The 16,271-nt window shown below is 41.7% G+C and overlaps 1 protein-coding gene across 6 annotated transcripts in view; it reads left to right on the top strand.

Moving 5' to 3' along the window:
- The window catches only part of ANGPT1 (angiopoietin 1), a 220,730-nt gene that overhangs the window by 106,912 nt on the left and 97,547 nt on the right, over positions 1-16,271 (top strand). For all 6 annotated transcript variants that reach the window (XM_061605061.1, XM_061605071.1, XM_061605080.1 and 3 more), the window contains exons 2-3: positions 4,703-4,858; positions 9,491-9,612. In XM_061605061.1, coding sequence (XP_061461045.1) covers positions 4,703-4,858; positions 9,491-9,612 — 278 coding nt within the window. The remainder of the gene's footprint in view (positions 1-4,702; positions 4,859-9,490; positions 9,613-16,271) is intronic.

Below are 16,271 nucleotides of genomic sequence, written 5' to 3'. Positions count from 1 at the left end.
GCACCAGTGAAGACTGATACTGGAGTACTCAGTGTAAAATAAATTCTTTTATTTAACAAGAAGATAATAGTTTTAATATTTGTTTTACCACAATGGGATAAACATGTAATAAATAGGAGGAATGCTCAGGAAAGCTTCTGGGCCATGTGCTAAGAGTGATCTCTCATGTGCTCATGCATCTGTTGAAGAGTTGGGGAAGGGTGGTAGTTCAGTGATAGAGGTTCTGCTTTGCAGAAGGTCCCAGGTTCAATCCCAGAATCTCTGGGTATCAGTGGAGACTGGTGGCTCTGATGTTAGTGGGGCAGTGAATCTGCTCCGGGTTTTAGTACAAACTTTCAAGGAGCTGTCCAAGGTGCTTCAGTTTAGACTAAAACCCAGAGTGATTCACTTCCTCACTGACATCGGAGCCACCAGTCTCCACTGCTGGGCATGACTGGGAAGTTTCCCCATCTATAACCCTGGAGAGCCACTGCCTATCAATGTAGAAAATACTGAGCTAGATAGACCAATGGTCTGATTCAGAAGAAGCAGGTTCCTATGTTTGTTTATTTATTATTGATTGATTGATTAGATTTATATCCTGCCCTTCCTCCCAGTAGGAGCCCAGGGTGGCATGTTCTGCAACATAATGTCTGATCTACTGTGTCGTGAGCTGCATGCTACTGAGTGATGTCTCGGTCCTGCTCCCCTAGGATCTTTCCCCATCCCCTGAATGCCTTGAGAAGAGGCCCTGCTTTGCATCCTGCTTTCACCAGGAGTGTGATCATTGGGAATGTGGAGACAGGGCTTTCTTAGCCTTATTTTTATTTATTTTTATTTAAAACTTTTATATACTGCTCTATCATTCACATTGCTAAGCTGTGTCTTAGCACTCTCCCCAACAAGGCTCATGAAGGCCCTTTCTTATTGACCTTCTGACATGTATTATTATTATTATTATTATTATTATTATTATTATTATATCTCACCCTTCCTCCCAGAAGGAGCCCAGAATGACGAACAGGTGATAACACACTAAAAATACCTATAAAACATCTTAAAAACAAAAATATTTTTAAAAAATCTTAAAAACCAGTGCCAGCACAGATGCAGACTGGGATAAAGGTCTCTACTTAAAAGGCTTGTTGAAAGAGGAAGGCCTTCAAGAGGTGCTAAAAAGACAACAGAGATGGTGCCTGTCTAATATTTAAGGGGAGTAGTTAGCTATTCTTCTAATTTGCTTGTTTGTTTATTAATGTATAAGTATGTATAAGATCACTTTTCACTTCAAAAACAGGTGCCATAGCAGTTCACACAACAATAAAATCATAGTAAAAATATATCATTAAAACAATATAGCATTCACAGTAGCCAAAGGACCTGACCTGAAACCAGTAGTAAGGGTCAGAGAAATACCTGGGCAAACAGATAATTTTTCATTGTTGGTGGGAATACCCCACTGTCAGTGCCTGCCTAATCTCTTCAGGGAGGGTAGACCACCATGGGGAATGTCCTCCTCCACACCACTGTCAAATGGACCTCTGTAGGCCACAGCATGGCTAATAGGGCTTCCCCACTTCAGTCACAGAGACTGGGCTGGTCTATAAGGGAACAGGTAGTCTCTCATTCAGGATAGAATAGTTCTTTTTTATTTTATTTTATTTATTTATTATTTAATTTATGTCCCACCCTTCCTCCCAGCAGGAGCCCAGGGCAGCAAACAAAAGCAGTAAAAACAATTTAAAACATCATAAAAACAGACCTTAAAATACATTAAAACAAAACAACTTTAAAATTCTTTTAAAAAGCTTTAAAAACATCTTAAATAAAAAGGGTTAAAAACATATTGTTTAGAATAAAAATGTTTTTTAAAAATATATTAAAAGCAATTCCAACACAGACGCAGACTGGGATAGGTCTTACCTTAAAAGGCTTGTTGAAAGATGAAAGTCTTCAACAGGCGCTGAAAAGATAACAGAGATGGTGCCTGCCTAATATTTAAGGGGAGGGAATTCCACAGGGTAGGTGCCACCACACTAAAAGTCCGTTTCCTATGTTGTACAGAACGGACCTCCTGATAAGATGGTATCTGCAGGAGGCCCTCACCTGCAGAGTGCAATGATCGACTGGGTATATAAGGAGTAAGACGGTCTTTCAAGTATCTTGGTCCACAGCTGTATAGGGCTTTGTACACCAGAACTAGAACCTTGAACTTGGCCCGGTAGCAAATGGGCAGCCAGTGCAATTCTTTCAGCAGTGGGTTACATGCTGGTGATACCCTGCCCCAGTGAGCAGTCTCGCTGCCGCATTTTGCACCAGCTGCAACTTCCGGACCAACCTCAAGGACAGCCCCACATAGAGCACGCTACAGTAATCCAGCCTGGAGGTTACCAGTGCATGGACAACAGTGGTCAGGATATCCCGGTCCAGAAATGGCCACAGCTGTCTTATCAGCCAAAGCTGGTAAAAGGCACTCCTAGCCATGGAGGTCACCTGGGCCTCTAGCAACAAAGATGGATCCAGGAGCAGCCCCAGACTACGGACCTGCTCTTTCAGAAGTAGTACGACCCCATCCAAAGTAGGAAAGTGACCAATCATCCGAACTCGGGAACCACCAACCTACAGTGCCTCCGTCTTGCTAGGATTCAGACTCAATTTATTGGCCCTCATCCACCCCACCACCAAGTCCAGGCAGTGGTCCAGGGCTTGCACGGCCTCTCCCAATTCAGATGTTATGGAGAAATAGAGCTGCATATCGTCAGCGTACTGCTGACACTTCACCCCAAAGCTCCTGATGACCGCTCCCAAGGGCTTCATATAGATGTTAAACAGCAGTGGGAACAAGATGGTACCCTGTGGCACCCCATAGCACAACTGCCAAGGGGCCGAAAGACAGTCGCCCAATGCTATTCTCTAAGAGCGACCTTGGAGATAGGATCGGAACCACTGTAAAACAGTGCCTCCAATACCCATCTCACCAAGTCGGCCCAAAAGGATACCATGGTCAATGGTATCAAAAGCCCCCGAGAGATCAATTAAGAATAAGTGGGTCGCACTCCCCCTGTCCTTCTCCTCATAAAGGTCATGCATCAGGGCGACCAACGCCGATTCAGTCCCATAAACAGGCCTGAACCCAGACTGGAATGGGTCAAGATAATCTGTTTCATCCAACAGTACTTGCAATTGCTGCGCCATACCCTCTCAATTACCTTCCCTAAAAAGGGGGTATTTGCAACCAGTCGGTAGTTGTCCCAAACAATGGGTCCAGGGTGGGCTTTTTCAGCAGTGGTTGGATCACCGCCTCTTTCAAGGTGGCTGGAACCCCTCCCTCCCGCAATGATGCGTGCATCATACCCTGGATCCACTAGTAGTTCTTCCCACTAGATCGCACTAGATGTAGTAGTGGCTACAACTTGGATGGCTTTATAAGCAGATTAGAAAAAACTATCATTGGCTACTTGCTATGATGGATGAATGAATGAATGAATCTTTAATTTTACCCCGCCCTTTTTCCAAAACTGGAACTGAGGGCGGCTTACAAATAAAAACTACACATAGGTAAAAAACATACAAAAATATACAATTAAAATAGAATTAAACTATTCATAACATTAAAACCATGAAACATACACTTAAGATACTAAGACAATTTAAAACATTAAGAATAGGACCATAGAACAATACAACAGACCTTATGAGGCCCTATCTTAAACATCTTCTAGTCCAAAAGCCTGTCGGAATAAAAAAAGTCTTTGCCTGCTGATGGAAGGATAGCAAGGAAGGGGCCATTCGTGCTTCCCTAGGAAGAGAGTTCCAGAACCTGGGGGCAACCACTGAGAAGGCCCTATCTTGCATCCCCACCAATCGTGCTTGCGAAGGTGTTGGGACTGAGAGAAGGGCCTCTCCTGAGGATCTCAACACCCGGGCAGGCTCATATGGGGAGATGCGGTCTGACAAATAGCCTGGACCTAGGCCGTATAGAGCTTTATAGGTCAAAACCAGCACTTTGAATTGTGACCGGAAACAAACTGGCAGCCAGTGGAGCTGTCGTAACAAGGGGGTTGTATGGTCCCTGTAACCAGCTCCAGTTAGCACTCTGGCTGCAGCTTAAGTTTCAGTTTCAGTTTAAGTACCAGTTTAAGTTTCTGAACAGTCTTCAAAGGCAGCCCCACGTAGAGCACGTTACAGTAATCTAAACGGGATGTAACTAAGGCATGCATCACTGTAGTCAAATCAGGCATCTCCAGGAACGGGCGCAGCTGGCACACCAGTCTTAGCTGGGCAAAAGCACTACTGGCAATGCTTTGCCTCCACTACTGCAGGCAATATGCCTCTGAATCCTAGTTACTGGCTATCACAAGCAGAGAGTTTCGTTACACTCAGGTCCCACTTTCAGGGTTCCCATAGGCATCTGGTATGAGAACAGGATGGTAGACTAGATGGGCCTTTGGCCTGATTCATCAGGGTTCTTTATATCTTACATTCTGCTGCTGATTTTGCTGTTGTTTGCTGTGCTGGTATTTTATGGTATTGTTTTCATCTGTGTTATTTTTCCTTTACTTGATCTTTTTACTGTTTCATTATACATTGATTTGAAGGCCCTCTTGGAGTGTAACAACAGCTTAGAAATTTATTATAATTTCATAAATCACTCATAAATTTAAATATACATACCTTGTTGCTGTCATCATCATTTAAATGCCTTACCTTTTCTGTTTTATAGCTTGAGAACTACATTGTGGAAAACATGAAATCGGAGATGGCCCAGTTGCAGCAGAACGCGGTACAGAACCATACAGCCACCATGCTGGAGATAGGAACCAGCCTCCTCAGCCAGACTGCAGAGCAGACAAGAAAGCTCACAGATGTTGAAACGCAGGTATGTTTCCAAGGGTTGCATTCACCAGGCCATTAACTATGGCAAAACATTCTCTTTTTTTTCTGCATCATTCCCTCATACTGTGCTTCTCAGCATTTTTGCTCCAAGAAACACACACACACACACACAGAGAGCTTGATTGGTGGCAACAGCAGTGAAGGCTGGTTTCAGTTAAATGTTCCAGTTTGGGCCCAATGGGAATTGCTTGGTAGATTTTGCTCTGCATGTGTCATGTCAGGCTGGACTAGCCAAGAAAGTGAGCTGCTGCTGACTTCAGATAAACACTTAAGCTACTAGCTACGAACAGTAGACACATCAGGCTAAATAAATGTGTTTAAAAGTTCTAATTGGGCCATATACGTGATCACTTGGACACTTTATGCTAGCTTGAGGTGCTTTGATATTTTATGAAATATTCACAGTCATAAGAATGCACAGTATCCAATGTGTATTTGCTTCTTGAAGACACCGAGTGGGACCTGCAACAAAATGTTGCCCTGTAGAATGCTCTCATTTAGTGCTCCAGTCAGTCCAGGATACTCCATACTGTTCACCCTCCCACCCATTTTTCCCCTTTTCCACCTCACAGCCAGTTAGCATTCTATGCCTACTGAGCACGCTCAGTCTTAATGGTTTTTTTAAAAAGTTCTCTTCCTCTAGGGGGGGTTTCACATCAGATTTTTGTACTTCTGCAGACCTCAAGACTCCACCAAACCTGATGATTCCTCCCTCTTGTGCATGGGCTGTCCTCACCTCTGAACATTGGAAATAGAAAGAATGATATAATACTTCCATGGCTTACATTTGTTCAAAGGATGAGAAATTGTTCTCACTGCAGCAGTAAATTGTTGCTGATATACACAGTGATAAAATACTACCAAAACCCTACTATTTTTTGTTATGATTGTATATTTATTTTCATTGTAATTATTTTATTGATGCACACATCTGCTCCCGCATGTTGATAACACACCACCTGAAAAAACAATCTTGATAAATCTATTGTACAATCATGTCAAGATTGCCTTTTTTGCAGTGTTTTATTAATACAGACAACTGTACATGTGCGCCAGTAAAATATTGCACACACAAAAAACTTTATGGAATCATAAATGCAATCACATCACGATTTCAACTGCATGAGCGCAATGGTAATGTAGAGCAGGGAGAAAGTTGCAAATGGAGTGAAGGAACTGAAAGCAACAATAAACTGAGAATGCAATACTGTCCTGTGCCCTGGGTAGCTTGTGAGTCACCATTTAAAATTTCCCACAATGCCCAAGAGTGGCCAAAGTAGCATCACTCCTGGGTGTTGTGAGAAATTTAAAATAGTAGCTCATAGCATCCCGCTATCACTCCAGTGGTAGAGCATCTGCTTTGCATGCAGAAGGGCCCAGGTCCAATCCTCAGCATCTCCAGGTAGGGCTGGGAATGTTCCTTGCCTGAAACCCTAGAGAGCCACTGCCAGTCAGTGTAGACAATGCTGAGTTAGATGGACCAATAATCAGACTCAGTATAAGGCAGCTTCCTGTGTTGATACCACTACAGGGCATTGGCAGGAGGCAACCTGTGACCAGGGGAGGGGGGGCACCAATGTAGACAGGACCTGTGGAGGGCACTTTGCTGTGAGTCCCCTTGAACATGGAGCCAGCCCTGGATACAGCCAGATCATAAGTATATCACCTCAGTGAGACCTAAGCCTCAATTGTACACCATGGTATGTTTAACGCTACATGTTTCTGTTGTGCCATGCTTGCACTCAGAGCTTGGAAAAGTTACTTTTTTTGAACTACAACTCCCATCAGCCTCAGCCAGCATGGCCACTGGGTTGGGCTGATGGAAGTTGTAGTTCAAAAAAGTAACTTTTCCAAGCTCTGCTTGCACTATTGTTTAAAGGTGTTAGAGGAGGTGGGGTGGCCTTGGGGCTTCCAGGCTAAAGAAAAGGCCTAACCCTTTCTGTCTGTTCTGTCTGTAACTGGGTAGGGACCCAGCTGAAGCTATACCAAAGGCTAAGAGGTCCAGTGAACATCTGTTTGCAAATTCCAGGGCCTGTTGAGAACCCATCACAGACAAGGCCTGAGACTGAAGGAAGGAGAGAGATAACTTCCCAAGATCGGCATCCCAGCTTTGGATACATGTCCATTGGCCCTAACTCAATGAGAGTCCTCTGATTTTATCTATCTGTTCACAATTCATAATTCCCCACCACTCTTTCGCCTTTCCCTTGCAGTTTCAAGCATATGGTATCTAGCAGATGTTGCTCATCCAGACTGTCTGTTTCAAAGAAATGTATTCATGTGTGTAATCATTACATTGGCCAGTTAGTTATACCAGTAGAGTGTTTGAGATGGATCATATATTTTTTGTATTCTTCAAGCCTTGAACCATATTTACAGTATCCTTTCCCAAAATGATTACTTAAAATGAGTATCAACATATAGAGTAACAAGATCAATTACACAAGAAAGAACAATTAATTTAGTCTAGCTAGAGATAATATACACATGGTGATGACAATATAGTCTTACTCAAGCTCTCAGCTTCTTAGTTTTCCATGGAAGGGCTAATAAAAGTTTCATATAGGATGACCTTAGCTTGTAGGTAATAGAATATGAGTACAAGAAATTGCTGGAACAAAAAACTTATATTTTTGGACTTAAGTCATAAATGAGAATAGAGGCTACACTATATATTTGCACTGCATTAAGAGAAAATAAGCATGTCAAGGTCAACTCACTCATCATCTTTGATAAATGAAGGACTGTTTTTACATTACTGGAGTGGTGCGGTTGCAGATCCCCAGTGGCTTAATCCTGCAATCACAGTATTCAATGTGAGAATGGATTTTTGGCTCACATACACTATAGGGGGGTTCTGACTACCTGAGGGCAATGTTAGACATTATACTTTATACAGGATTTCTAGCAAACATGGTGACCCTTTATTGTTGAGTCACATTTAACTCCAACCATATTTCTGCCAGTACTGTCCAAAGATGTTGGAAAAAATACACAAAGGGACAATGTCACAACATAGTAAGTATGCATTATTCAATCATTTCCAAGACAATCACCCATGAGAAGTGCCAGACCTTGCTCTTTCAAATTTAATATAGGCTACCCCAAGCCTAGTTTGACTGCACAAGAATAAGTAGATTCACAATGTGATCCACAAGACAGAATTCATGGACGTGAAGTTCCTTGTAGCTGGAACACATATAATTTTGGCTCCTGTCAGAAATATTCTCCCTGTGATAACTGATCTGTCATCCTTTGGCAACTCTACATTTAGCCAAGGTGGGCACATTCTTTAAAGTAACATACATGCACCATGCTTGGCAGGTGGAGACATAATGATCCGTGGTAGTCCTATGAATTCTCCAGAGCCTGATCTTTTTAACATACCACTAAACCTTTCAAAAAGGCTAGAATATAAAGTCAAGTAAATAAATGGCTAAAATGTATGTGACTATCAATGAGTCCATTGCTCCGTCACCACAGACATTACTTTTTTTAGGTGGACTTGGAAGACATTTTAAGGGTGCACTTAAGAATGAAAAAATGAGAATGCAACAAACACTTCTTTGCATATATACGTATAATGCATCCTGTGCAGTCTCTGCATGAGTGGAATGGACCATTGGCCATGCAATGATGCTAGACCTTCCTTTCCTTTCCTTTGCATGCCCTCAAAACCGCTCTGGCAGGTTGGGGAAGCCCCTGCAGCACATTTGCAGGGGTGCAGGGGACTGCAGGGGGTGGGAGAGGAGAGGAAAGTGAAGCTTCACCTGGTGAGCAAAAGCCTATTCACACAACATAGGATTTTGCTCTACACTTCTCATGATGAGATCTAATTGGCTGGAACTCCCTGTGGGAAGAACACTTGGTGGACAAACCTAGGCTTCTTGATTTGTCTGCTTGCCATATATTATGTGGCATGCCCTTGTTGGGCAATGGTCTTGGGCTTGCCTTCTTCCTCACTGGTATTCTAGGTCATTGGCCACTGCCTGATCTAAGATGGGTTAGATATATGGTAAAAAGAAAAGAAATGGGTCTCCAAATGCATGCTGGATTTAAAGATGGACCCCAGGTGTGAAACACTAAAGACTCCTACATGGTTTTATTTAGAAGGAGAACAGAAAAGCCCTAGTGAGGCTGAAAGCAACCAAGTTTAGAGAAGCCCAGGGGAGGAATGTAAACTTACTCCAATGAGGGTATGCAATATCTGACGCTATGCTTAGAAATAAGCCTAGACCAAACAGAGCAAAAGATATATCATGGGATAATGATATATTAGAACTTCTGTTTACAGAACAGAAGTCAGGGAATAGCTTGGCTTGTGTTTAAATTTAAAATCACCCTGGCAAGCTTCTTAGGTAAGTGTGCTTTGTATAAGAACAATGGAAATCCTGTGCTTTTCGCTGTAGTGGCTGGAATAAAATGATAATTTGATGTTTCTCTGTTTTGCAATGCCACTGTTATTTAGATGCTGCTGCTCAAATGCTATTTCTTGTTTGGATCATCTTGTAGATCTAGGATCAAGCAAAACATAACAGACATGTTACTGTAAATGCCAACTGCAGCACTAAAGTATTGGAAGGCTTATCTATTACATCTTGCTTTCCTCCTTCAGGTACTAAATCAAACATCCCGACTAGAAATCCAGCTGCTGGAAAATTCATTATCTACATACAAGTTGGAGAAACAACTGCTCCAGCAGACACATGAAATCTTGAAAATTCATGATAAAAACAGGTGAGTGCTGGGTTCACCACTGAATGTTTTTAATACTATTGCTGTATAGCATGAGTGGAAGAATATTTGGAATATCAAGAATCCTTCTCCCTGACATGCTAGTTTTCTATGTGGAGGGAATATAGAAGGGCATTCAACCACATTAGTCCTCATCTGCAGTCTAAAGTGGTATAATCCAGACAAGCTTATTAAGAACAGCTCAGACAATGGTCTGGTTCAGGGATCTTCTCAGGCTGGGCAACTTCACAAGACTCAAGGGCCAGTGCTCACCGGGGTCAGAGACCAAAATGGGCATGACCAGAGGCAAAAAGTGGGCAGATCAACACTTTGTTGTTATGTGCCTTCAAGTCGATTACAACTTATGGTGACCCTATGAATCAGTGACCTCCAATAGTATCTGTTACAAACCACCCTGTTCAGATCTTGTAAATTCAGGTCTGTGGCTCCTTTTATGGAATCAATCCATCTCAAGTTTGGCCTTCCTCTTTTTCTACTCCCTTCTGTTTTTCCCAGCATTATTGTCTTCTCTAGTGAATCATGCCTTCTCATTATGTGTCCAACGTATGGTAACCTCAGTTCATCATTTTAGCTTCTAGTGATAATTCTGGTTTAGTTTGTTCTTACACCCAATTATTTCTTTAAATCTTTTTCGTGGTCCATGGTATGTGCAAAGCTCTCCTCCAACACCACATTTCAAATGAGTTGATTTTTCTCTTATCTGCTTTTTTCACTGTCCAACTTTCACATCCATACATAGAAGTCAGGAATACCGTGGTCTGAATGATCCTGACTTTAGTGAGGTGACCCTTATCTTAACACAGTACGTTACATTGCAACCATGCAAAAGTTAGAGGTTTCTACACTTATCCAGACACACCTCTCTCTCCATACTCCATCCAGGCAAACAACAGACATTCACATGGTTCATGGACAGATTTCAGCCAATCAAAAAGGCACAGAGAAGAGCTAGGGAGGGGACATGGCCTGGGGAGAATTCTGAGGGGCCCAACAGAAAGGCTGAAGGGCCACATTTGGCTCTTGGGCCTGAGGTTGGTCCAGTTACTTATGCAGTACTCCTGATAAGGCCATGTATGAATCCCTCTTATTTAGTTGTTTGTTCGTTTTTAATTATATTCTCTCTCCTACCCTTCCTCCCAAAGGAGTCCAGGGTGGCAAGCAACAAAACAGTAAAACAATACTCTCTCTCTCTCTCTCTCTCTCTCTCTCTCTCTCTCTCTATATATATATATATATATAAATGGCCTGTACTGTGTGCCATCATGTTTACTGTGTCTCTAAACGTTTGAAGAATACCAGCAAATGAGTTTTCACTTGAATGAGAGGTCATAATGCATGCTATTGGCTTCCTAAAAAGAGAAAATACTTGGGACCCATACAGACACATGGAGTGACTCAATGTTCCTTCTCTCCCATGGCAATCACTGGGGAAAGGGAAATGCCCTATCCTGAGTAGTATGGTTGGACAAAAGAATGTAACTCTTCCTTCTTACACTGCATCACCATCCCTGAGTGAGTGCTATAGCACTAGAGTACTGTAGATCAGGGGTGGCTAACCTGTAGCCCTGTAGATATTGTTGGACTCCAGATCCCAACAGGGATATTCAGGCATGCCTCCTTTCATTCCAGCATTCATTCGCACTTACATGCCAATCATTCCATTCTGCTGAAATTCATTTTCCCCCTTAATATTCTATCTGTTTTCTCATTTGCTTAAGGAGAATTATATGTATTTTTGTAACATCATGCTTTTAGACACAACATTTTAAATTTGTGTGTGTGTTATTTTCTTTATGTGTCATTTTTTTGAGGTGATTTCACTGTGGCTTTTTTCTTTATTAGCCCAAGAACAAAAGAAGAACCTGCTGGATCAGGCCAATGGCCCATCCAGCATCCTGCTCTCTCAGTGGCCTTTGGGAAGCCTGAAAGCAGGACCCAGCAACTGTCATTAAGAAGCATACCGCCTCTGACAGTCGAGGCAATGCTGTGCTGCACTGTGCTTACAGCAGGATCTTCTGACATCCCTAGTTCTCATCAACCCCAGCCAGCATGGTTAATGATCAGGGATGATGGGAGTTATAGTTCAGCAATGCTGTTGAGCAGGAGAGGAGAAACTACAGCTCTCTACTGTTGGACTACAGTTCCTATCGACCTCATCCAACATGGTCAGTGGTCAAGGATGATGGGAATTGTAGTCCATCAACATATGGAGGATCACAGGCTAACCACCCCTGCTCTAGATCAATGGGAAGAGATTTGGGGACTTCCTGTGTAGGAAGCTATTCCACCAACCCTAGACTGAGCAATCCTTACCCACCTCCTCCTTCATTGCTTTGGAGAGTTCTTTTCTTCTGTTGTTGTTCTTGGGATGGGAATGTCACCACCACCACCCTCTTGCTTTCATTGCAGACAGCCCTTTTAATACTTTTTAACACTCTGTAGCTATGGAAGGGCTTGTGCCCACTAAGTCCTGGCAAGACTTTTGGGGAAGGGGGTGGCTCCTTTTTCAAAGAAAGTACTCTCTCTCTCTCTCTCTCTCTCTCTCTTACCTGAAAAGTCTGCCAAGTATGAGGAAATCCCTACTTTGTCTGTGGGTAGCTCCATTTCACTACCCTATTGGTTGGCACAGGACCACCGAGTTTGTCATTTGGAGAAAATGATATATAGCCTTATCAGGAGTATTGGACATGCAACTAAATATACCACTGTCTAACGGAGGACAGCTGCTCTTATTGTCTTAAGAAATATTGTTCCATGTAAAGGCAAGGGGTAACTTAACAAAGGGACAAATACAGGACTGAAATTAGATTTTGTTACGCATTCCAAAATCATCCCAATTATTCACTAATGTCAAGGCTCCTCTGGACTGATTTTTGTATTGTTTGAAAGGTGTTTCATTTCTTGGACAAGAGTTACACAAACACACACACTGATATCCTCAAAGAATCTAGGAACAGCTTCATGCTTAGCAAACAGTTTGTGTGGGTTCAGATAGGTTCTTCTTGTAGGATCTGATAGGAAATAAGATAATCTCATAGAGAGATGTTTAAGGCTTCCTAATTACCAGTTTACCAAATGATAATTATACCTATCAGATAGTTATCTTGGTTGTCACTAGGGATGCATGGATCAGCTTAATTCCAGCCTACCCCTATCTTGCATATGCTCACTGATACAACCACTCGATCCCATTTCCACATTAATATGTGCATTGGGGTTCAGAATCCATATGAAAATATGTTTCTGAATACTTATTTAAAATTTCATTTTATCACAAAATACATATTAAAATAAACACTTTATTTCCACTTGGATATTTTAAAGCATGTTTACCCCTAAAATATGCACTTCAGTTCATTTTTTGAGCCAACAACTATCACAAAATTTGGAGAAGAGCAAAATCTGAACTTTAATTATGTTCTCATCCATTCGAGCAATGGTTAGTGTGTTGGACTATGACCGGGGAGACCAGGGTTCGAATCCCCACTCAGTCATTAAGTTCATTGGGTGACCTTGGGTCAGTTACTGTCTCCCAGCCTAAGCTACTTCACAGGGTTGTTGTGTGGATAAAATGGAGAGGGAAGAACCATGAGCTCCTTAGAGGAAAAGGTGTGATATAAATGTAAGAAAAATAAATGAATATATATATTCGTCTGGCAGGTGTGAAATATGTCAGTTCAATGAAAATGTGTGGACGGAATAAAAATCTCCTCCTTCCCTAGTAAGCACCATTCGGCTCCTTCATATTTCACTACAAAGTATGAGAATCTCAGTGGCATCTTCCCACTTTCTTGCAACAGTCCCAGAGCCATATAGGTGGGGCAAATTACATAGGTTGCTCCCACCTGATTATCATTCAGCTGCAAAGGAGAGCAATCATTGGGTGAAAAGGACTCCTGCAATGGGCTCCATCCACATGGTTCTAGGCATTCGGCCACTCCTGCAGCACAGGAAAAGAAGCCATGGGAACATGCATGAAGGGATGCTTGATTATATAGGAATACTGCCTTTGTAGGAGGACACAACAGGAAGCTGAAATTATTGGCTCATTTCTTTTATAGCTAACATGCTGTATCAAGTTTCACTCCCATATTATTGAAAAGTGTAAGACCATTACAAAGCTTCAGTGTCAAAGTGGAAATGTGTGTGGCTTTTAAACTCACTGGCCTACAGAATGTATTATTGACCTGCCAATTAACAGGTTAGGCATTAAGTATTTATTTAGAATGTGCAAAAAAGCAGAGATGCCTATAGGTGATAGCTGGTGTGCTTAATATTTTGCATTTATTCATGTACCTTAACAATGTGTCATGGTGTTAAGATATCCATGGCAGTAAATAAACATGGCCTGCCTTGACCTCTTTGTGCAGTTACATTGACTTACACACTGATGTGCCCTTTAATGTGATGAAATAACTTGGCCTTGAATATGTGAAGAAAAGATGCATTGAAAATCAACCTATTTTCATCCTGCAGTTAAAGTGTGTGTACTGGGGGGGGGGGAGTGAGAGAGAGCAGAAACTATTTGTTCAAGAAAGCAGAATGAAGCAAGGTCCATGAAGAAAATTAACAAGGGTGAACAGACTAGACAGACCATCCTTTGTATGTGCACAAACATAAATAGCAATTGTAGAAGGCAAAACTTTCCAGACAAATGGAGGTGCATCAAGGAACAGAATTTATTGCCGAAAATACATAGATCAATAGCGCTGTTGGGAGAGCAGGCACAAGGCAAAAGCCCACTCTCCCGAATCACAGCATAGCACAGCTTTTTATAATCAATTTTACATAGCTAGATTCATCTATATCCAACCCATTTCCCTTCTAGATTTGTCTATATCCAGCTCCCTTGCCTTTTACCATGTACAAACATGTATTTTGGCCTAGCCCCTTTAGATGCATCTGGGCCTTGCCTCTTTATTTCATCATGTTTACTTGGAAAATAACACTAGATACTTAGACAGTCCAATAGCCTCATATACATCTCATTTCTTTCAGCTACATTGCAAAATTTGCAACTGCTTGTCAACTGCTGATCAAGCTTAACTGCAAACTGTCAGCAGTTGTTACTTTTGTTTCTAGTCAAACATAGTTCCTTAATATATTTCCCACTTTCAAACCCCATATAACTAATTTCTTTTAAGCTAGCAATATTATATTGATTATAAAGCAAGAAATGACACCAAAAGCCAAGAATCAGAAATCTCCTTCCTCACTGGTTTTAGATATCACAGTTTTTTCACTGAAGCATGTTGATATGTTCATTAAGCAACTGAGCTAGAACAACTGGATTAACATACTGAGCTACTCACCAGCTTCCCAATGGACCACAGAGAAAGCAACCTAGACCATAACACACAAGCTGGTTAAATTGAAAGCTGGGATATTGATTGAGGGCTGTTCCTAAGGATGCTTATGACATTGTCTCCATAAAAATTTCTATCCAGATTTTAGGATTTCTAAATGACCTGATTGTATTTCCAGAGTGACACTGATGCCTTAACTGTCCATCAACTGCTGCTCTGGGCTCCTGCTGGGAGGAAGGATGGGATATAAATCAAATAATAATAAATAAATAAATTATACTTCCAATTAAAAAAAAAAGATTTTGCTCAGACCCCGGTGCAGTTTGATGCAGTTTGATGCAGTTTGCTGTTAACATCTTTTTTTCCTTGAAGGTTACCAATGCATACCAATGCATAAGCTCATAGATTAAATCATGGCACAAAGAGGAATCTGTGTGATTGTGCAATCACAATCACAATTCTTTTAATCAATTCACATGTGTTTCATATATGATAAAATCCATGCATTTCTTCACTCAGCGAACAGATGATATGCATGCTTTGGAAAGCTATGGTCAATTGCAGCTCCCTAGTGAGTGATTATATTCAGAGCAAAAATTCTGTGTATGTGAGATCATCACAAGTCATGGTCCACACCACAGATGGGCAGAAGATACCTTTCTGGGTGATCTGAAGTAAATTGGCAACTGCCAATTGTTTAGCCAAGGCACCAGCAAAATAACTCTCCCCCACTCAAAATTATACTGCTGAAATGAAGAAAGCTGGACAGGGGGGTGGATTTTTGTGTTGAAGGACTGTGACATCGATTAGGTTCTGGTACTCAAATGAATTCCTGGGCTCAGAATGCTTTAATTTTAAGTGTGTGTCTTTGGAACCTGGCTCTGGTTGTTTGATCTTGTAAAAAATAATGAATGACTGTTGTGGTGATGGCTATATACTACCTCCAGTGTCAGAGACAGTATACCTTTGAACATCAGTTGCTGAGAATCGTGAGTGGGAAGGGAATACTGCAGTCCTGTCCTGTTTACAGGCTTCCTATAAGACACTGTGAAAACAGAATGCTGGACTAAAGAAGCATTGGGTCTGATCCAGCAGGGCTCTTCTTATGTTCTTAAATGAAGTAGGTCTAAGACCTTGAAGTTTGCCCACTTCAGTTGGCACACATTTTCTCTTTTTATACAATTTTGTAACTTAAAGAGTGATCCTTCATTGGAAAGGCTGTCATTGCCTTTCAAACACAAGGGTAAGAGCCTAGTCAACCAGTTGGCACAGGAATTGCCACAGCAGTGACATCATGATTCCTTAGCAAATATATTATACAGCCATGAGAGTGGC

The sequence above is a fragment of the Rhineura floridana genome, chromosome 1, assembly GCF_030035675.1.
Source record: "Rhineura floridana isolate rRhiFlo1 chromosome 1, rRhiFlo1.hap2, whole genome shotgun sequence".
Classification (NCBI taxonomy): domain Eukaryota; kingdom Metazoa; phylum Chordata; class Lepidosauria; order Squamata; family Rhineuridae; genus Rhineura; species Rhineura floridana.
The sequence above is the reverse complement of the archived record's forward strand: the minus strand, read 5'-3'. Positions and strand labels throughout refer to the sequence as shown.